This window comes from Choloepus didactylus, chromosome 4 (assembly GCF_015220235.1).
Source record: "Choloepus didactylus isolate mChoDid1 chromosome 4, mChoDid1.pri, whole genome shotgun sequence".
NCBI lineage: Eukaryota > Metazoa > Chordata > Mammalia > Pilosa > Megalonychidae > Choloepus > Choloepus didactylus.
The window spans coordinates 170487315-170510168 of NC_051310.1; the positions used below are offsets into that span (position 1 = coordinate 170487315).

General features: G+C 36.9%; 1 protein-coding gene across 1 annotated transcript; it reads left to right on the forward strand.

The window, feature by feature from the left end:
• The first annotated feature begins 309 nt into the window (after positions 1-309).
• On the forward strand, positions 310-18146 carry PSMA6 (proteasome 20S subunit alpha 6). Its single transcript, XM_037834819.1, has 7 exons — positions 310-491; positions 9817-9911; positions 10721-10802; positions 12046-12201; positions 14480-14658; positions 15961-16055; positions 17913-18146. Exons 1-7 carry the CDS (start codon positions 416-418, stop codon positions 17968-17970), a joined length of 741 nt encoding a protein of 246 aa, XP_037690747.1. The 5' UTR covers positions 310-415; the 3' UTR covers positions 17971-18146.
• The last annotated feature ends 4708 nt before the right edge of the window (positions 18147-22854 follow it).

Here is a 22854-nt window from a genome sequence, read left to right on the forward strand (position 1 = left end):
TGGATGTGCAAGTACCAAAACGAACAAAAGACTTGTTAATTGTACAGAGGATGTGGACCACACTGATAAGCAAATCACTATTCTGGCCCTCAAAAAGTTTTTTCATTCTTGCTATAGTTAAGTCATTTCAAGATGAAAGCTCTAAACCGCCACGACCCTGCCTCCTCCCGCGGCTAAGACAATCTTTTAGCGCAACCTTACAGGGAAGACCTTCCGTCCCCACCCCCTTAAAGGAGGAGTCTCGGTGCTCTTTCCGTGCGCGTTCTGTCGCCGGAGTTTTAAATTCAGCTTGTAAGAACGGAAGAAGCCTCGCCGGTGCCCCGGAAGCAGTCGCTGCAAGTTCCGGGAGGAGCTTGTCGCCTGGTGCCGGAGCTTGGGTCTCAGCGGGTGTGTTTGAAGTTGTGGGTGCGCCAACATGTCCCGTGGTTCCAGCGCTGGTTTTGACCGCCACATTACCATTTTTTCACCCGAGGGCCGCCTCTACCAAGTAGGTGAGTGAACCAGGGCACCTGTGATCCCCTCGAATTGCTCTGTCATGGTGTGGCCTGGAGCAGGCAGACGCGGTCCCCATCTGGTCTGGGGCTGAAGCAAAGTCTGAGCCGGGAAAGGAAAAGAGCCAAAGCCGGCTCGAGGCCTGTGGTGTTCCCATCCCTGTCTGGAGGCAGAAATCAGGAGCCTGAAGGCTGAAGGCCTCGCTCTCTTCAGGGCGAGCGGCCCCACTGCTCGGGCACAACAGCGTTGCGGGAGGTAGGACTGTGTTGCCTGACTGGCTTCCTGACGCCCCTTCCTTTCACTTGTTCCTTTCCAGCCTGGGTGAAGCCTGTGTCTCTTCTTCTGTATAGGATGATTGGTTCTTTAACTTCCCAACTAAATTGCCCCCTCTCTGTTTTCTGTTGTTTGAGTATGGACTTATTTTCTTGTGGTTAATTCCACAAAGTATTCAGAACCTACTGTGTGCCAGGAAGCAGGCTGTTCCTGCGGCATACAAAGATGAATGTCACACCCTCTCCCATACTGAGGTTCACAGTTTGAAGGGGATGACAGGTACATTAAACAAACAGATAAAAAGAAAAATGAAAAGTGCTGAATTAAAAGTATCTACAGAGTTCAGGGCATCTTTGGAAAGCTGGTAGATAGGATGAGTGGCCCTCAAGTCTAGAGCTGCTCTTGAAACTGGCATCCCCATTTAACCCACATCTATTTGAAAGCTCCTATAGTTTGAAAGCTGATTCTGAATTGTACTTGAGGTGTGGTAAACTAGCTCTTCGCTGAAGCATAGCTTTAATGAATAAAGAAATTCTAAACTAGTCATCGATTATTCAGTATAACAACATATTTTGTTGGCTTGAAATAGTGTCAGGGTTTAGGTTATGATTATAAGCCAGACCCTTGACCTCTTGCCATAGAGAATTTTTGTATTAGGGAAGCCTGATTTACATTCTGGCCTATAGTCATTCCATTTTTGAGATAATTTAACACATGAGTGCCTTAGCCAGGACAGTAATATATCATCTGTGCTTGGAAAACATAGGAGAGAATTGGCCTATAAATGAGGTTCTCTTCATCTATAAATTTTAGAAATAGAGTTAAAGATAACTTGAAGTGAAATCAGTCCACTATATAGCTACATACTGTATATAATGTTGCAAGAAACAACTCACTCTAACTTGTTGTAAATTCAGTAAGGTAACGCTTTTAGTTTATTATCCCCCTTTGAAAAATATGATTAAAACTAGAACAAAGAAATGAAAACTGTTCTCAAGGAAATATTATTTTTACTATTTCATTCCTGAGTTTTATAGAATTTTTCATATTGGACTACTGCTTTGAATGTTCTGGTTCATAGTTTTTAATAAGTGAACAGGAAAAGTCAAATTTGACCTATGCTTTGCTTGTGAATACTGTATTGGGAAATCCAGCCATAAAGCATGGTCTTTGAGGCGTCATAGATTTGGGGAATAGAAAGGCTGAGTAAAGTGTCATTTTTATAGTTTTAAAAAATTTGAAAAGAGAACTGTAGTTCAAAACAAGTTTGATATCTAGACAGAGTAATTTTAAGTTTTGATTTGTTGAACAACTGACTCCTCTGCTATTCGAGGCCCTAATTAGACACTGCTGGGAAAAAGAAAGTGAAAGAATAGTTGTATGAGCAAGCAGTATAGTGGTGAAATTTAGGCCCTGGAACCATACCTAGATTCAGATCTCTGCTCTGCTCTTTGTTCGCAGACCTGGGACAAGTTAAGTACCTTATCCTTAGTTTCAGTTTGCAAAAATGGGCTAATTATTCCAACTTTTTGAGAATAAATAAGGTGATACATGTAGTGTGCTTAGCACACTGCCTGTTACAAGATGCCTGTTTGATTCTTTGGCTAATTTTTTCCCTAGGGATCCATGCATGCTTAGTTCTATAAGAAAACATATGTACATGGTCATAATATTGTAAATGCTGTTTATTAGTTTATAAATTTTAGAATCCACTTGTAGACCAAGCATGTAAGACTTGTTAATCTTAACAAACTGTTTAACAGTGTTTCCAACCAAAGACTAGGAAGGAAGACTTCCGTTTTTCATTTTATACCCTTTAGTAGCTATTGAAAACTTTCTCATAACATATGTATGCAATATACATGTGTGTCTTTTCTTTTCTTTTTTCTTTTTTCTTTTCTGTCTTTTTTTTTTTTAGGATAACATGAGGAGCATCTGGCTTTGAAATCTAACTTCAGGGTTCCTCTTGTTAACAGTGGGGAAACTGAGGACCACAGTGGGCCACATTAACCCTGGCTGGTTTCAGGCTCCCCTTTCTGCTTATTGATCCTTTGCTGTATAGGTTTGGCAAAAGAAGGAGATGAGCAGTTGCTTAGATTTGCCTGCCAGATAGATGAGCACTGCTTGGTTGCTTCTGAGAAGCGGATATGTGGATAGGGAACAGGAGAGAAGAAATTGACTGATGGAGACAGATTGGAGAGTACAGTTTTCTAAGTGGCATTATATACTAAAGCTAGATTTCCTGGGTTCAAGTTGCTCCATAGCACTGTGAGGGCATTCTTCATCTTTAAAATATAAATAACAATAATTCCACCTGTCTAACAGGGCTCTAAGATTTAATGAGTTAGTAGCTGTAAAGCCTGGTACATAGTAAATGCTCACTAGCCTTGATCTTATCTAAATTTTAGTACCACATCTTCATTTGCTTGCTGCCCAATTTTACCTGACTGTTCAGAGCACAATTTCCACTTAATAAAATATTCCATATTTGTGGCTGTGGAGGTCATTAGATTGTAATATTTGCCACTCTCCTCTTACATTGTATTTTTTTGTTTATAGACTTTTATCGTTCCCACACCCACTCTTTGTTGCTTCATGCTCCTGCTTGAAATGACCTCTTAGCCTTAACTCCATCTGCCCAAAGCTTACCCTTCTCTTTCAAGGCCATTCCATTTTCCATGGACATGTTTTCTGATTGTCCAAGATGGGATTCTTCAGTGCTTTCTCAGAATTCCTATAGCATTTCCTATCTGCATATTAATTTTAGTATTTTCAAGGGTATTTCTTTTCCTCCACATATAGATTGGAAGGTTAAAAAAGGTAGGAATAAAGGAAATCTAACATTATATTTGCAACCTTTGATAGATTGGCCATGGGCACAGTTCTAGCTTGCTTCAGTGTTTGGTTCAGAATGCAGGGTGTTCTAAAAAAGTATTATTAACCACAAGTCACATATCACACTTTTTAAAAATCATGATTTAGTTTTTCTTTGTGGAAAAAAATTTCTGCTAACACTTGACCCTCATTCCCACATAGCAACAGGCCCACAAAGCAAAAATTATCTAGGGCTGGGCAAGTGTTTTCCAGTTTGCCATAGTTCCCACCATTCCCTGCTGTATCTCACACAGACTTTTTCACTCGTATGCATTACCTGTTTGGTCTGTGTAAGCATTTGTGTCTGTGACTCCTGGACTAAATGAATATATGACTAGTGCTTAAAAATGAAGACAATGGACACAAAAAAGAAATCTTCCTCCCCACCGAATAAAAATTTTTTCCCATAAAACAAAAATATTTTACATATAAAAAAATATTTCTCAATATAGAATGCCCCTGTGAATTTGCCAGGATTCAGTAAAAGTACTCCTCTCTCCCACTTTATACATACGAGTATTAACAGAACTTTCTGTAATAATGGAAATGTTTTATATTTATGCTGCCCAGTGTAGTAACCGCTAGATTCATGTGGCTATTGAGCACTTGAAATGTGACTAGTGAATCTAAGGAACTAAAATTTTAACTTAATTTAAAGTTTTTAGTCAAGAATACCATTCCTGTAATCCTACAACACAACAAAAAAGACGAACAACCCAATTTAAAAATGGGCAAAGCTAGAAAACGCTGTGGGAGAGCAGACAAGCCCTGCTGCCTGGGTTGAGAGATTGTTGTCTGTAGGACATTCAGTACAGTTCCAAGACCCTGGAAAAAACTATTTCCTAGGGAAGAGGGGACATTGGTATCTATGTAAATGGAGGAATTCCTAGGGATCGACACACCATTTATGCATTCCCAAAGCAAAAAGCATGCGCCACAAGGATCTGGGAGGCCATGCTTTTGCCTGGAGCTATTCTCCGAACTCATTGTATGGATAAGCCCTGAAGAAAAGCAATCACACAGGTCAATCTTCAAGGACTGGGAAAAGTGTCTTCTTTTTCCTAATATTGCTTTATTATCCTTTTAATTTCTATAATATCTGTAGTAATAATCCCTCTTTCTTTCCTGAAACTGATGATTTGTGTTCTTTTATTATCTTGACTAGTCTAATAGGGTTTGTATTAGTTTCTTGTGGTTGTGCAATAAATTACCACAGACTTAAAACAACAGAAACTTATTTTCTCACAGTAGTCTGAAATCAGTATCACTGGGCTGAAACCAAGGCATTGAAAGGGCTGTGTTCCCTCTGGAGGCTCTAGGGGAGAATCCATTCCTTCCTACTTCCACTCCTGGTGGCTGCTGGCATTCCTTGGTTTCTGCTTGCTTCACTCTGGTCTACAGGGCCAACATCTGCAAATCTCTCTTTGCTCTGTCTTTATTTGGCTTTCTATTCTATGTGTGCATAATCTCCCTCTGCTTCCCTCTTATAAGGATACATGTGATTGCATTTAGGGCTCACTCATTAATTCAGGATAACCCCTTTATCTAAGATCCTTAATTTAATCATATCCGAAAAGACCCTTTTTTTTGACATTTAAGGTAACATTCATAGTTTCCAAGGATTAGAACATGGTTGTTGTTCTGGTTTGCTAATGCTGCCAGGATGCAAAACACCAGAAATGGATTGTCTTTTATAAAGGGGGCCTATTTGGTTACACAGTTACAGTCTTAAGGCCATGAAGAGTCCAAGGTAATACATTGACATTTGGGTACCTTCACTGAAGGAGGGCCAGTGGCATCTGGAAAACCTCTCTTAGCCAGGAAAGCACATGGCTGGCGTTTGCTTGCTCCCAGGTTGCGTTTCAAAATAGCTTTCTCCCAGAACGTTCCTCTCTAGGCCACAGCTCCTCTTCAAAATGTCACTCTCAGTTGCTCTTGGGGTATTTGTCCTCTCTTAGCTTCTCCGGAGCAAGAGTCGGCTTTCAAGAGCTGTCTTCAAACTGTCTCTCATCTTCATGTCCTTCCTCAGCTCCTGTGCATTCTTCAAAGTGGCTCTCTTGGCTGTAGCAAGCTTGCTCCTTCTGTCTGAGCTTATATAGTGCTCTAGTAAACTAATCAAGGCTCATGCTGAATGGGTGGGGCCACACCTCCATGGAAATTATCCAGTGAAAGATCTCGCCCTCAATTGAGTGATCACATCTCCACGGAAACATCCAATCAGAAGTCTCCATCCCAATCAACACCAGTATGTTTCCTGCCCACACAAGACTGCTCAAAGATAATGGCATTTTGGGGGGACATAATACATCCAAACCAGTACAGTATACAAAGGAGGGACATTCATAGGCTAAACATTCCCATTGCTGTAAGGGGAAACTGAAAGGAGAATAGGATTCAGAGGACCAAAACAGTTCCTAAAACCCACAGGGAAAACTCCATTAGATTTCAAAGTCTGAGAGTCATTTACAGAATGATGTTGCATCCTTGGGGCTTGAGAGAGCGGAATTCTAACCCTTCCTAAGGGTGTTTGCTGCAGCCCTTTCCTCTCCAAACACTGGGGTGAGTGCTCCAACATATCCACACATTGGGGAGACTACCTTCTCGGTCCCACCCTCCTCACATTGGGGCAGCACCTGGATTCTCTTCCATCTCTGGGGTACACACTCAACCCCTTCAGAACAGTGGGGTGGTGGCCAGATTCTCCTCCGTCCCCTGGGAATGTGCTCTACCCTCTTTGAGGCCTGAGGTGGCAACACCTTTCCTGAACACAAGGTGGAAGGCCTACTCTCAACCTCCAGGACAAACTTACCCTTACCATGCATGTGAGCCACTCTGTTCTCCCAGCCCGAGACCTCTTGACTCCAGACCTCAACTTCCATGGCTCTGTCTTTGAAGAAATTTTTCCTTCAATATGTTCCTTGTCTGTCTCCTCCAGTCCAGACCGGCAGCAACTCCGTCTATAAAGATCTTGCAAAAATTCTGTTGGCTTTGCATGAAGCACACGGGTCAAAGCCATCAGACAATAGGACTTTCCATAAACCCATTCTGGATAACTCCATCTCCAATTTTGGCTTGTACTGGAATGGCAGTTGGGTTCCATATTTGGTTAAATCCTTACATTGGGCTGTAGCTTCTGAGGTTCCACCCCCTGGAAACCCAGACTTTTCCAAACCATCAGTTTCTGGTTTCTTTGAACCCAAGAGTTCAGTTCTAAGTTTATCTCTTTCTGCTTGCATTTTACTATAAGCTGCAAGGAGAAGCCATGCTATATCCACAACTTTTAGTATTGAAATCTCATCAGCCAAGTATTGCAGCTCATTGTTCTCAAATTCTTCCTTCCATCTGACACCAGGACTCAATTTTGCCTAATTCTCTGCCACTTTAAAACAAGGATCATCTTTCTTCCAGTTAGCAAAAACACGTTCATCATTTCTGCTCAAGGCCTTATCAGAAGTCTCTTTAGAGTCCATATTTCTACCAAGAGTCTCTTCAAAGCAGTATAGGCCTTTTCTATCAAGATCCTCACAGTTCTTCCAGAGTCTTCCTCTTATCCATTTAAAAAGCTGTTCCAACATATTTGTATTTGCAAATGCAGCAGCACCAGCACCCCACTTCTGGTACCAAAATCTGTTCCAGTTTGCTAATGCTGCTTTTTTGCAAAACACCAGAAATGGATTGGCTTTTATAAAGGGGGTTTATTTGATTACTGAGTTACAGTCTTAAGGCCATAAAGTGTCCAAGGTAGGTCATCAACAATCGAGTACCTTCACTGGAGGATGGCGAATGGTGTCCGGAAAACCTCTGTTAGCTGGGAAGTCACGTGGCTGGTGACAGCTCTAGAGTTCTGGTTTCAAAATGGCTTTCTCCCAGGACGTTCCTCTCTAGGCCACAGTTCCTCAAAAATGTCACTCTTAGTTGCTGTTGGGGCATTTTTCCTCGCTTGGCTTCTCTGGAGCAAAAGTCTGCTCTCAGTGGCTGTCTTCAAACTGTCACTCAGCTGCAGCTACTCTTTCAGCTCCTGTGCATTCTTCAAAGTGTCTCTTTTGGCTGTAGCAAGCTTGCTCCTTCTTTCTGAGCTTATATAGGACACCAGTGAACTAATCAAGGCCCACACTGAATGGGCGGGGTCACATCTCCATGGAAATACTCAGTCAAAGAATTACAGTCAAATCGACACTAATAGTTCTGCTCACACAAGATTACATCAAAGATAATTGCATTTTGGGGGACATAATACATCCAAACCAGCACATTCCACCTCCTGGACTCCAAAAATGACATGATCTTTCCATATACAAAACATATTCATCCCACCACAATATCACAAAAACTTAAATCATTTCAGTAGCAATAGTTAAGTACAAGATCCCATTAAATCATTTACAGGCATGGTTTGTCCTAAGGCATAATTCCTCTCTGGCTGTAGATCTGTGAAACTTAGAACAAGCTATCTGCTTCCAGTATATAAAGGAGGGACATTCCCACTGCTGTAAGAAGAAACTGAAAGGAAAACAGGGTTAACAGGACCAAACAGTTCCTAAAACCCACAGGGCAAACTCCATTAGATTTCAAAGTCTGAGAGTCATTTACAGAATGACGTTGTATCCTGAGAGAGCAGAAGTCTTACCCTTCCTAAGGGCCTTTGCGGCAGCCCTTTCCTCTGCAAACGCTTGGGTGAGTGCACCAACATATCCACATACTGGGGAGACCACCTTCTCGGGGTCGGTCAGAGATTTGGGTAACTTTTTTACGCAGAAATTGGGGCTCTTCCACTCTGTATCTCTCCTTTTTCTCCTTCACTTTCTCACAGCCATCGTTACCCCAAGGTATTCTCCAGTTCTTCAGGCTAAAACGACTGAGTTTTTAATGGGAATTTAGTGCTGACTGCAGCCTGCCCTCTGGCTACAAACCGTGAAAATGGGAAACTCATTCTGTGCCATTCCTTTCTTTCAAATATTTACTTCCTCTCTAGAATATACATCCTTTTGGTTACTCTCTGGTACCTTCAGGTAGTTGTTTTGTCTAGAATTTACAGTTATTATCTTTGGAGGGTTGGTCTGGTAAAAGCTTTTTTGGACGTATCAGAACCAGAACTGAGAAACATTTTGAAACATTATATGTTAGGAATTATTTATCGAGTAATTTGTTGAGTAATAGAGTTATAAAAATTATTATAATGAGCAAATTAAGCTAGATTTGAGGATTTTCTTAAAAGTTATTTTTCTAGAATCTTTCGGCCCTATTCTTTTGTTCTCGCCCCAATTCTTAAATATTTAAGAAATATTTGATAGATTTTTTTATTACAGCTCATATTAAAGGAAATCCTTCCTTGTCATAGTTTCTGTCTTAGCCTAGTCCTTATCACCAGTAACTTGAGTATATGAGACTCCTACCTTAGACCCTGTGTCCAGACCCACTTGCAGACAGGATTTCAAAAGCATCTGTTATGTGCCAAAATGAAATAATGTTTGGGATTATAAGTAATGTTTTTCTTTTAATTTTTCTATATTTTCCATATTTTTGACAATGAGCATATATTAATATTTGTTGCTTTTTCCCTAAGTACTTTATTAAATTTAAATATTACAGAAATATGTAACATAGAAAGTGATAGTACTGTTTGTAATCATAGTCTCCAAAGACAATATTGTCAGGTACCAAGGTAGTTTTTATACTACTATTTTGATCTCGCTGTTTTGACCTAGAGAATGTTCGACAGCAGTTAAACTTGCACAAGCTGAAGTTTGTTATAGACAAACTCAAGAATTATATCTTGTGGATAACATGAAAATTGCTCCCCCCCAAAAAAAGGAGGAGGGGGCCAAAAAATTGTGATCCAGAAAAATTCAACATGGTAGAAAAAAAATCAATGCAACATCATGTAAAAACAGGTAAAACTGTGTGGTCTAGTTATTGACGAAAACTTGACTTCTTAGAAGTATTAAATCTTGATAGAGCAGCCAAGTTTGACCCAGGAAAACCAGGCTTGTGCGTGATGAGAATAATTTCAGTAAAATGAAGATGGAAAAAAATTGTTATTATTATTTGACCTAACATGTCTTACATGGTACATCATATCAGTTCATATAGCTCTACCTCATTCTTTTTAATGACTGCATATTTTCCATTGCATGAATCTGTGATAATCCACCTTTTAAAAAAACTATTGTTTTCCAGAATATGCTTTTAAGGCTATTAACCAGGGTGGCCTTACATCAGTAGCTGTCAGAGGGAAAGACTGTGCAGTAATTGTCACACAGAAGAAAGTACCTGTAAGTAATACTGTCCAAATAGCCAGTTATTACAGAACATAATGCAAGACTTTTTCATGAGTCTGTACAAAGTTATATCATTACCTGCGTAAGTTAATGTTATTCTTGCTTTGACTCTGCTTTCCCATCGGTCATTCAAGAAGTATTTATTGAACATGTATATTCAGTTTTTTTGAGGAGACAGAATTAATATATTGAATTTTGCACTATGATTATAAGCACAATAGGATTTCTAGGTCTTTTATCTTCAGGGACTTTTGAGATGGGTATTTTTGACATAGTTCTTACCCACAGGGAATGTCAACTAGAAGAGGAAAAGAGAGTCTCCCTACCCCCCTTATTGGTTTTTTGGTTGGTTGGTTGTTTTTTACATGTAACTTTGTTTATTCTCAAATTACACATCCACATTTTGTATTTTGCATTTGATAATGTACTAATGAACTTATTTTATCATTTGTCATTATAGAATTTCTAGCTATTTCATTTACATTTATGCCAAATATACTTTATACAAAAACAGAGATCTTGTTTTCTTTTCCAGTTCTTGTGGTCCCTCTTGCTATACAGTATACATATTAGGTGCTCAAAAAACGCATGTGGAATGATAGTGTTATCCACATTTCAACCCCAAAGCCTATATACAAAATCATTCATCGACAATAGATAGACTCTTATTGGTTTTAACTGTAAAATAAACAGAAGACATTTATTATATAGTTTATTGTTATGATTCCAAGGTGTCATTTTTTTTATAACTACACATAGAACTGTAATTTTTTTTAATTATCTTGATTTATTTTGTTTATTAGGACAAATTATTGGATTCCAGCACAGTGACTCACTTATTCAAGATAACTGAAAACATTGGCTGTGTGATGACAGGAATGACAGGTAATCAGCTTAATGTCTACATAAATATACAAGCCTTACATTATTTTCATTTAATTATTTGTGAGCTTTGTATTAATTTTAAAGTTCCCTTTACTGACTGATTTTCAGGTAAAAGAGTAGATTGCAATCTTCCAAGGCTATTATCAGTATCTTCAGAGTATTGTGAGCTTTTTTGCAATTATAAATATAATGGAATTAGGTCTTTATGCCACTGTCAGGGGAACTGGGCTGATGTTCATCTCCTAGATGATTTATCTTATTTCACATATAGTTAATGTTTTAAGGGGACCTGCATTAGTGTATCTCAAACCTGGTATGGAGCGAGATGCTACATAGTGTGTTGTAGGAACAGGTTCAGGCACAACAGAAACTTCTAGCAAATGACTGCTTTATTACTTACAAAGTACAAAGGGTTCAAAAGAGCCGGGGAGGAAATCCCATTTTGACCGTTCTCCCAGGGAGGCCAAACTGCTTGGATCAGGGTTGGTAATGGCAGCTCCACACACCCCACTCTGCGTAGGAGGGGAGGGAACCTGTGCTGTTTAAGTGTAAAGTATTATCCATCTTGGAGGCAGGGACCCTGGCCCTGAGAATTCTTACCCAGATAAGCATCTAGGGCTACTTCTTCCCAGTTTCTGTGTTTAAGCTCTGGTTGGGCCTTTTCATTAGACCTAACATGTCCCCCCAGGTTGTGGAATGGAAACAGAATGAAACATCATGGCACAATAGAAAAGGAGGTGGGAGGGTAGGCAAGGCCTGGAAGATGGCCACTGAGTGTGTGACTGATTCCCCAGCACTTGGTAATAATGGCATTTGTTAGAAATGAGTGACAATTATTATGAAGATCACTTTGAGTTTCTATTTTCTGAAATCAAGGGAAAAATCAAGCTTACAAAAAAAGTTCGAGATAAGCATTATTTTCTCTTCTTAAAGCTTGTTCTTTTGGAAGTCACTAGACAGTTGTAGAAACTACTTTCTACTGATGAAAGGCTTTATGCTGATGAAGGGCTCAACATAAAAAATCAGTACTGTGTATAAAACTCCATCTTTTAAAAACATTTCCCTTTTTTGACTTGTGCTTTTTGCTGAGTTATTCCCTATTCATCAGTGGGAGAAAAAGCCATAGTTGTTCACTTCTCCTTTCCTTAACTCCTAATGGATATATATGGTGGGAAGATTGTCTGGCCTTTGAGATTCATTCCTTCCTTCTAAAGAAATAAACCTTTGTTTTTTATGCACTAAGCTGACAGCAGATCCCAGGTACAGAGGGCACGCTATGAGGCAGCTAATTGGAAATACAAGTATGGCTATGAGATTCCTGTGGACATGCTATGTAAACGAATTGCAGATATTTCTCAGGTCTACACACAGAATGCTGAAATGAGGCCTCTTGGTTGTTGTAAGTATGTGAAGGAGTCTCCCAAATAATTGATGAACTGTAATTTTTTTTTTTTAGAAAACATGTATAAATAAAGCTATTTAAGTAATACCTGGGTTCTGAACATGTGGTTTGGAAATTATATAAGGTTGGAAATATTTATAATAAATCAGAGATAAAGGATAGGTTTTAACAACAGTATTTTAGGCATTATCTTTAAGCTTTAGCTGCTGTCAGACATTTATCAAAATATCTCTAATTGGGGATATGTGATTTGAAAGCTCCAAGTTCCAGTTATAATGGGGTTCTACTGCAATACCAGATTCCATGAAAATGCCTAAGTTAAGCATCTTAACAATGTAGCAGTTTCTTTTGACCAACCTGAAGAATCAGGATCACATGGGAGCTTGTGATTCATATTTTTAGAGTAAATTTCTATTTTTAAAAACTAATAAAATAGCATTGGGAGAGAGTTGAGAATTGCTGATTTTAGATTTAATAAAAGAAATTAGCCTTAAAAACTCAATACATGTTTGCTTTTGACATCATCATTCATATGAGAATTTAAGCAGTCAATGTATTGATTACTCTCTAGCGTCTGACTCTGTCATTTTCTCATTTAAAAGTCAGTTCACCCCTGATTTAACTCTTCTTTTCATTTTCCTTAATTCATTCTCTTTCTGTTTGTCCTTTAAATATTGTTGCTCCCCAAGGTTCTCCTTGGTCCTCCTTCCCTTTCTGGTGATGTGACCCATTTGCATTCATTGACTACCTTATATGCCAGTCACCCCAAATTGTATTTAACCCAATCCCTTCCTCAGTGTCCCATGGGCCCTTCAAATTTGAAATCATTACTGTGTTCCTACATTGTGATCCTCAACTTCCCTTTTCAAACCCCATCACCACCACCTTCCCTGATCATCTGATTAGTCATCATTTTACCTCAGAATATGTTCTTTCTCCATTTCCTCTGTCATTTCCATCTCCTGTCATTTCTTTATTGACTATTGCCTTTGCTGCTATCACATTTACCTGTCTTTTCTCTCCCTTCTCACCCTTGCTTGGTTTATCCTCCATCTTTGCATGAATTATCTTAAAATCAAATTTTGATTGTGTCCACTCCCTCAGAAAAACTGATTCCTCATCAGCTATAGGGTAAATGCCAGACTCCCTAATATGATCTGCAAGGCCCCTTATAGTTTACTCCCACATTGTTCCCACATGTGCCTTTGTGCATGTTGTACCTTTTGCCTTGATTGCCCTTCTTGTGCTTATCACCTGTTAAACTCTGCTCATCTTGCAAGACCCTGGAGTAAAGAAGGTTTTCTTCTTTCCCTTAGGCTGTAAGTGGGTATCTCTCCTGTGTTGCCCATATTGAGTATGAAATGTAAAGAAAATTGCAGGGTGATAATAGCATTCAAATAAAGCAGATATCTGATCACTTTCAGAGTTTTTGTCAATAAAATAAGGTTGAAAATCCTTACTAGTAGACTATAAAACATCTATAAATATGAATAAAATCATTAATACTGAATTTTATAATAAGAGACTATATAAAAGGTTCAAATCTAGAATATCAGAAAGCAGTTGCTAGGCCACTCCTTACTTAAACACTTTTGTTACCTGCTCTGCTGAGTAGAAAGAACTTTGACAGTGATGTTTATGTTAAGAGATGGTGGCATATCAGATTCATAACAAAATTATGTGTACAGAATTTGAGGTTGATTTTATTGCCTCCTATAGAGGTATGTATGAACAGTAACAAAGATGGGCAGTATAAAGATGAGTAAGTATCCCCTAGGTGTATTCCACTTTGTCTCAGCATTTCCAAAGTGTGTTTCATAAACAAAACAAAACATTCTTTAATCAAATAAATTTAAGAACTGCTGAGTTAAACAGATCAGCTAACAGCAGAATATTTCAGAGCATTTAATATGCTTTTGTATAGTATTTGCCTCCAGGAGGGGTTTTATGAAAAGTGTGTTTTCCAGATTTATTTGACCAGATAACATCTTGATGGATTAGAGTTCAAAGGAGCATCCTTCCAGTAATAGCAAGGATTGGAAAATTGTTTATAAATTACATTGACAGAAAATGAAACAGTTTTTTTTAAGTGTGTGATAAGTTTTTTTTGTGAAATAGAAATTCATCTGTTATCTAATTTATCTGTGGTGATAACCTGCATTTTGTGTATCAAGTTTTCTTAAAGCAAAGCACATATCCTAAAATCAATGGTCAGAGTAACGGTTAACCACAGCTATGTGCAAGATATTTGATTAGAGTCTGTCTTTCTTTTTAGGTATGATTTTAATTGGTATAGATGAAGAACAAGGTCCTCAGGTGTACAAGTGTGATCCTGCAGGTTACTACTGTGGGTTTAAAGCCACTGCAGCAGGAGTTAAACAAACTGAGTCAACCAGCTTCCTTGAAAAAAAAGTGAAGAAGAAATTTGATTGGACATTTGAACAGACAGTGGAAGTAAGTTAGCCAAAAAGAACAGACATTGTTCTATGCCGTATGGAATTTGCATAATTGGCAATCCATAGATGCTCTTCACAGGTATCATCATGACATCCAAGTTTGTCAGCTTAATAGTTAAATTGATATCATTCAGCTGACATGGGAATGATGAGGACCACTTTTATTCATTCAGTTCCCTATCTCATTTCATAAAGTATTTGACATGGCTTTCAGAAAACACATATAATAAAAATGGAAAGTATAAATAAGAATAGGAAGTAAGACTAGGCCCAAAGACCTGCATAGTTGCTATGGTTAAAACTCAAATTAGGCTTAAGCTTCCTGGAAGCAAAAAAGGAAAGGGGGCAAGAGTCAGTAATACTGTTCTTTTGGTCCTGAAGGAAAAATAGTCACACACCAAATTCTCAGGGAAGCACACCTCCTCCTAGCACAATGATATACTTACAAGATGACTTGGCAGTGAATTTATACCTAGGAATCAAAAAGTAGAGCTAGCTTTCTGCAGGGTTCTTGAGGGGATTATTCATTATGACTGGGAAGTTTTAAATAGGACAAACTAAAATTCTTATACAAATATTTAGGAACCTTAGGCTTGTAAAGAAGCCTGTTTTTTACTGCCAAGAAATTAAAAACAAAATTTTTAGTAGATACTGGATATTGGGATCTGAGATAAAACCATAAAGCCATTCTGAAGACTTAACACACTTCTGATAAATGACAAAGGAAAAATTCCCATCTAATACTTTTATGTTTGGTTGGTAATATATCTTAATACTAACAGGAGATAAAAAACTGATTCTCAACAGGGAGATATTGTGCCCTGTTTAAATATTTCTTAAGAGTTTGTTTTTAAAAAATCATTGCCATTCATAATTACCTAAATAATTAATTACATCAATACTGAACCACTTAAAACATTCTTAAATTGTTACAACTGTAAATTCCTTGAAGGTAGGGACTATATCATTCATCTTTGCCCTGTCCTCTCCTCATATCACCCCAAGTGTTAGCTTACTGCCTAGCATATAGTCATTGCTAAGCAAAAAAGCATTTTGTATAAATCAGCCTGCTTTGTTTGTTAGCTTGACTTGGTAGAAAAAAGTTTCTCATTTTTGGCCGGTGACATATTAGAGTTAAGCAATCTGTTACTAATATGTGGCTATTGGACTACATCACTGAAACCTGGAACAAAAATGATTAGCTTGTGGTTGGCTCATATTTGATTTGAATAAACTTGGAATGAGAAAGCTTTGGAGTCTCTGAAAAATACTACATCTTAATGTTGATACTTTTTTTCAGACTGCAATTACATGCCTGTCAACTGTTCTATCAATTGATTTCAAACCTTCAGAAATAGAAGTTGGAGTAGTTACAGTTGAAAATCCTAAATTCAGGTGAGTTATATTGTTGGCCATGTACTTAAAGATGTTTGCCAAGTGCTAAAATTCCAGAGTAGGAAGGTGAAGGCATGTGGGTTCATTTGTCCTATAATTTGGGGGTTGGGGGGAGGTGGATGTGGGGACAGTTTTTGAATAAGGATTACAGTTTTTTCTTCTGCATTCGAGAGATCTGTTTTAAAACTTAATGGATGTCTCTTTAAGACATAACAGCTTTTCTCATTTCAGAGTGTTTTTATATACCAGGGATGACATACAATAACATTCTTTAGGCAAAGACTAAAGTAAACATAAATGTTTTCTTTGTTTTTAGTTTAAGACAAGTAGTAATTCAAGTCCCAAAATAGTAGTTTTCAAGTGTTTCAGAAGGAGCTTTGGTTATTCAGTCATTATTTAAGTGGAGCTTTGCACAGCAATATGCATACTGATAAACATCAGACCCTTCTCCAGAGATCTTTGGGAAACCCTGAATTGTGAAATACAGTTAATTTAGTTCTACATGCTGGATGTTGTCTGTTCGTACCCACTAAGTGACTAAGTCTCACACATCAGCCTTACAGCTTCCATAATTCGAATCCATACTGGGTGTTTAACATACATTAGTTTAAATCCTCCCAGCAAACATATAAGGTGGTTTGCATACCAAGGACCAGTGTGTTCTTGTGAATTGTGAAAAATAATTTGGTTAAATCCCCAGATGTAGGAAACTGCTGGAAGGCATTTTAACTATTACATATATTTACTCTTAGATCACAACCATAATGACATTTGTTTTTTTCTTGCCTGCAGGCAAGTGATATAAACATGAAAGATTTAAGAAAAATTCACAGGATTATTTTTAAAAGACCACAACTGATTCCATGCCATTACTTTTTTTTTTTTTTTTTTTTTTCTATAGTAAAAGGTTGCCATTTGAAGAAAAAAAAAATTAGGAATAAAATCTCTAAAAGACATGAAATTCATTCTTGTTTTCTTTTCTATTCTGAGACCCTTCTATAACTTTTAAATTTTTGTTTCTATTTTTTACTTAAATAAATAATAAACCAAAGATCTTCAAAAAGCCCTGGAGCCATGTTTAAATTCTGTGATAGTAACTGTACTTAAATATGGCCTCAGATAAGTAACGTAAAGTTTTTTAATAACTATAATATATAGCGTAAGCATCAACAACTATATAAACTTCTTGTATTGTTCCAAGTTGCTCTAAAAGATGTCACTGACAAATTTCACTTTTTAAGAAGTCCAGCAGTAATAGGTTAGATTAACAAGGTAGCTGAGCAGTTGATTCCCTTCTGGACAAACATCATTAGAAAATATCATGTGTTTAACATGGAGTGCCTTTTAGTAGACTATTTGGAGAATTATAATTTTGTTTTCACGGACTTCTGCTAAATATGGACAACTTTTATTTTATCTACTGAAAGTTTTCAATGAATTGTCTTCTGTCACCTTCTCAGTCTCACATTAGGTGTAAGGGCATTTGGATATAGGGACTAAAAAAAAATTATGTGTACTTTAGCTTTATATTATTCAGTTTAAAGATTTTCTTTCATAGCTGCCCTAAAGAATTTTGTTTTCAAAAGACCTAATTCTAGATACAGTGTCAAAGAAGTAAACGTTTTTGTTTATAGATGAAGTTGATTGGTATCTGGGAATTTTTTCAAAACAATCCAAGTGAGGAGTGTGGTATAGATTTAAAAAGATTGTCCATAAATTGATAATCATTGAAATTAGGTGATAGGTACATGAGATTTCATTATACTAATTATTCTGCTTTTGTATGTGTTTGAAACGTTCCATAATAAAAAGTTTTTAAAAGATAAATAGTTTGGTTTTTTCCCTTTTGCCTTCTAGGATTCTTACAGAAGCAGAGATTGATGCTCACCTTGTTGCTTTAGCAGAGAGGGACTAGAGAGACTAAGCATTGTAGTTGGTTTACCAAATCCATGATGCCACTTGCCTACGTGTTTGGTAAAAACAAACCAATACTAAGGAGGCCCCTGGATTGAAAAAGGAACCTCTCCCACTCCTCCTACCCCTGAAGTGATCAGGACTCTGTATAAATAAAAACAGTGCTTTTGGAAAATAGTAGCATTCTGTTTTGTTTATCTCCAATTTTAATATTAAGCCTCTAATACATGCAAACTTTTAAATATTCCGCATCCTCAAAATTGTAACTTTATTCATTTTGTTGACAAAGATACAGGTTTCCTTGGCTTAAGGAACTTTAATAGCCAGAAATTTAAACTATAGCTACATGGCATAATTAATAAATAGCGAAATGAAACTTGTTTCGCAACTTGGTCTTGATGGTAAGTTGGCATGTAAGCACAGGCCTTTGTTTTACAATTCCTCATTCAAACGGGATGTTCCTGAGCCTGGACTTCAAGTTCTATTGACACCTTTACTGTACTTAAGTATGGTAAAAATAGTAACATCATTGATCTTCAGTAGTTTTGAAGTATTTATATTCAATAAGAACAAGTAATTTTAAGAGTAGAAAATTGTAGTTCCCTTCAGGAAACAGGACTAGAAAAAGTTGAATATTTGTATTTTTCTGTGTTGTCTTAACATTAAGTATTTAAAGCGGAGTCCAAGGAATTGGTTTATAATAAGTTTAGAGATGCCGCCACAAACAATGTTAAAGGAAAAAAACTGTATATTCAAAATGATGCTATTTGTTTAAAAAATAAAAAATGTACAGAACTAAGTTGTTTTATAAATCGTCACAGAGTGATTCCCCTAGTGACCTAAACCATGAATTGTTAGATGTTCCGAAAATCTAGGAAAGTCTAAGGCCAATACACTTCATGTCCTCATTTGCACTGGTAAGACTGGTGCTGTTGGCATTACTTCACACAGGTGAGTATGGCTGCTGGCCTACTGCCAATCCCTGGAGCCAGAGTTGCCCTTGTTTCCCCAGCCCCACAGACAAGGAGAGGCCATGTGAGCATGTGACTGCTAGAAGCAGGAAACTTCATCAACCACATCCTCTTCAGAGCTTAGTCATGAGTCATAAAGTTTTCTAACAGGGAAACAGGGTTCCCCTAACAAGGAAGCAATTTAGGGGCTGCTGCTCTGGGAATATCCATCCAAATGCATTAGGCTCTAAGGTGGTTCTGCCATCATTTTGAAAGTGGAGTCGGTAAAGAAAGATTATTTCCCAGAATAAATTGCATTTCTACACCCTTAGCACCTGGCTAACACTACCCTTGAATCATGCATGAGAAACTAGCACATAACTCAATTTTTCTGTAAGACATTACCTTTTAGGGTTAGAAAACTAAAATTTTCTAATTTGTTAAAAAACTAATATAGGTTTCCACTTTGCATTATATTGCAAAGTAAATTCTAGATGAATTAAGGATTAAATGTAAAACCATTTTAAATGAGTATATTAAATTGGTTATTTTATGCTTAGAAGAAATGGAAAAGATCAATTTAAGTCTGTAAAAATTAGTTTTTTTCACATAAATATGCAATGAATAACAGTATTAATGCAGAAATCTTTTACAAATGCTATGAAAAATACATTAAATCTTTAAATATTTTTACCCGAGGGGTTTATAACTCTTAGTAAAAAATATAAGGATACAGATGACTATTGACATACAGAGGGATATGTCCAGATATTCAGAAATGAAACTATTTTGGATAGACATCTAGTTTTTCTTCTCTTTGGTGCCCATTTTTCATAAAGAAAGCTTTTTACCACTCGGGTTATAAGTGAACAAACCAGGTCCTTGGCTTCCTCACTAGTGATGCATTCTTCCACACTAGCCCCAAATCCAGGATTCAAATGTGTGCCACAACCAAATAACTAAGTTAAGGATCTTTGGGTCCTCAGAAATGTTAAGGTTAAGTATGTTACAGTGATGTACAGATTCTGTTCCAGAGTATAATTTAAATCTAAAAATTAACAGCTAACAGTAATAGGCACTTCCTTGAATCAGAAATGATCCCAGGATACTTCTCTCCATTTATTTTACATTCTGGATAATCTAGCTAATACAACAAGAAGTGAAACAAATTAAGAGGTATCAGAAAGAAGGAGATAGAATTATACTTTGCCGTTTAGATTGTCTACCCAGGTAACCACCTAATAAATACTAACTTTTATTGAGGCAGACCCTGTACTAATTCTTACATACAGTAACTCCTTTAAACTGTTCTAAGTTTAAGGTTTAAATTCAAGCTCCTAATCTCTTGCCCATACTTCCAAAATTTAGGAAGCTCTAAAGCTCATTTAGCAGTAAAACTTGGCCTGAAGTGATGTGAGGTCTTTTATACTATTTCTGTATCTCACTTCATCTCATTTATCTCTGCAGAAATGTTAACTGGTTTGATAATCGTGCTGCCCTAGACTTCAGTGGGAGGGTTATGTAATGTATAGTTTAGACACCATATTACTTTTCTAAAATCCAACATACTCTGAATTCCAAAATTCATTTGGCCCCAAGACTTCTGGATAAGGGCTGGTAGACCTATACTATTACTCCCATATTCCAGGTGAAATTGAGCTTCAGTGAAGTTAATTTGCCAGGATCACGCAAGTGTCAGTGAAATGACTAGAACCCACAACTGTCTGATCCCAAAATATGTCTTGATAAAGGACATTAGATGAAACCTACCACCACTTTATGTCAAGTTCTCCCCTTCCCCACCTCATTAGAAAGGTAGCTAGGTTCAAAATTCCTATATATATATTCCAAAACATATTGTATATATGTAGTGAATTCCTGTACACTAGGAAGAACCACTTCGAAAATAGAATTTTTAAAAATGCATATCTCAAACACAGTAACAATGAAAAATATAGAGTCCTAAGGAATAATCCTAACTCGAAAATACTGACTTATATGAAGGAAATTTTTAAAACTTGATTAAGAGATATCTGCTCCTGGATGGGAGTACTTGAATATTATAAAATCAATTCTTTCTCCAAACTAATTGTGTAGAGTTTAAAGTAGTTCTAATCAAAATACCAGTGGAATGTTTTTTGAAAGTTAGAATTGCCCAAAAGCAGACCTTAGCATATATAAGAATTTAATTTATGATAAAATTAGCACCACAAATTAGTGGGGAAATAATTCTGGAGAAAAAATGACTACATGGGGAAAAAATGTTATTGCACACCTTGCATCGAAATAAAATCCAGATGGCTTAAGGAGGTAATTTTTTAAAAACCATTGAAAAGAAAAAGAAAAAAGCTTAGGTTAGTAACATCCCGGGATGGTGAAGTACTTTTTAAACAAAACATAAAATGAAAGGAAATAATCTGTATATTTGACTACATAAAAATGTAAAATTTTTTACACCCACCCTAAATAGTGAAAACAGTAATAATATTTTTGATAAAAGATGAATGTCCATAACATAGGCATTATAAGAAAACTGTCCTAAAATTGTAAGAAAATACAAACACATCAATAGGAAAATGTACTACCTTAGGCCACAAAAATTTTCTAGCCAATAGATTTGAGAAGATGCTTCGTCTCCATAATTTTAAAAATTCAAGTTACAAGATACGATATTTTCCATCAAATTAATAAACTTATAATACATAATGTATTTGACACATTACAAGGGCATAATAAAGATTTGTTTGCAGGAATGTTAAGGTACACTAAGTTAGCTATTTATTCTGCTGGCGAAAGTATAAATTGATTGAATCTTTTTAGAGTGCAATTTGGGAATATGCTCTCAAAAACAACAACAAAAAGTAATTCTACTTATTAGAATTTATCCTAGGGAAGTAATTAGAGATACAGAATTATATCACAGTAATTTTTAGGTATAACAATAAATTATGTTATATTCAGTGCTGTAGAATATTGTGTAGCCATTAAAAACCCTGAATCTGAAGAATTCTCAGTAATATGGAAAATATTCAGAATGTAATATTACATAAGAAACATACAAAATATGTAGAATGATCACTGAGGCAGACAATTTTGGCATCCATCACGTGTCCTCTGCCTTTCTTACCTCTCTGCAGCACAGTGGTGGACAGTTCTAATTCTTGCCCACAGCATCCCACCTCAAGAATGCTCAGTGCTTTACTCTGCTTCCCTGCCTCCAAAATCAAGATAACCTGTTCGGTTTGTGCTAGCTTGACACAACCTGGAAGTGTGGGACAAATAGTGCCAACTGGGGCTGGTGAATAAATGCCCCAGATTTCTGTGAGGCTTTCCTGGGATGGACTATGAAGGTCTCTAGAACTCCAGAACTATATGCAAAATTTGCACGTCTTAATTTCCTGGGAGAGAGCCATAGCTTTCAGCAGCTAGTCAAAGAAGTCTATTCCCCAAGAAAGGAGAATCACTAGCAGAAAGGAAACAGTAGAAGGAAGATAACAGAATGTTAACAGTGGTTACTTCTGGGTGGTGGAATTATGACTGCATTTCATTCTTTTCTTTAAACTCTTCTGTAGTTTCCAAATTTCAAATAAAGAATATGTATGAAAAAATCTACAACTCCCTAAATTTCCAAGAAAAGGAAATTAAGAAATTATGATTCAATAAAATATTTTTATTTAATTATTTAAAAATAATTAAAAATGGCATTGAAAAATGCATATAAAATAATTGGATTAAAAAAACAAGAAATGAGATTATTCACAAAGTCTGTGATCTTGGAAATGTGAAGAAATGCATGGGAAAACTTCTGGAACTAATAAGCAGCTATAACAAGTTTGTAAGACACAAGGTTAATTTACAGGAGTCAATTGCTTCCTGTTATACCAGCAATGAACAATTGGAATTTGAAATTAAAGCTATTTGCATTAGCACACACA

Excerpts from the sequence above, each read along its gene's own strand:
- PSMA6 (XM_037834819.1), top strand. The coding sequence starts at position 416 with ATGTCCCGTGGTTCCAGCGCTGGTTTTGACCGCCACATTACCATTTTT. Across the intron at positions 492-9,816 it reads GGGCCGCCTCTACCAAGTAG|AATATGCTTTTAAGGCTATT; the intron begins GTGAGTGAACCA and ends ATTGTTTTCCAG. Across the intron at positions 12,202-14,479 it reads AATGAGGCCTCTTGGTTGTT|GTATGATTTTAATTGGTATA; the intron begins GTAAGTATGTGA and ends CTTTCTTTTTAG.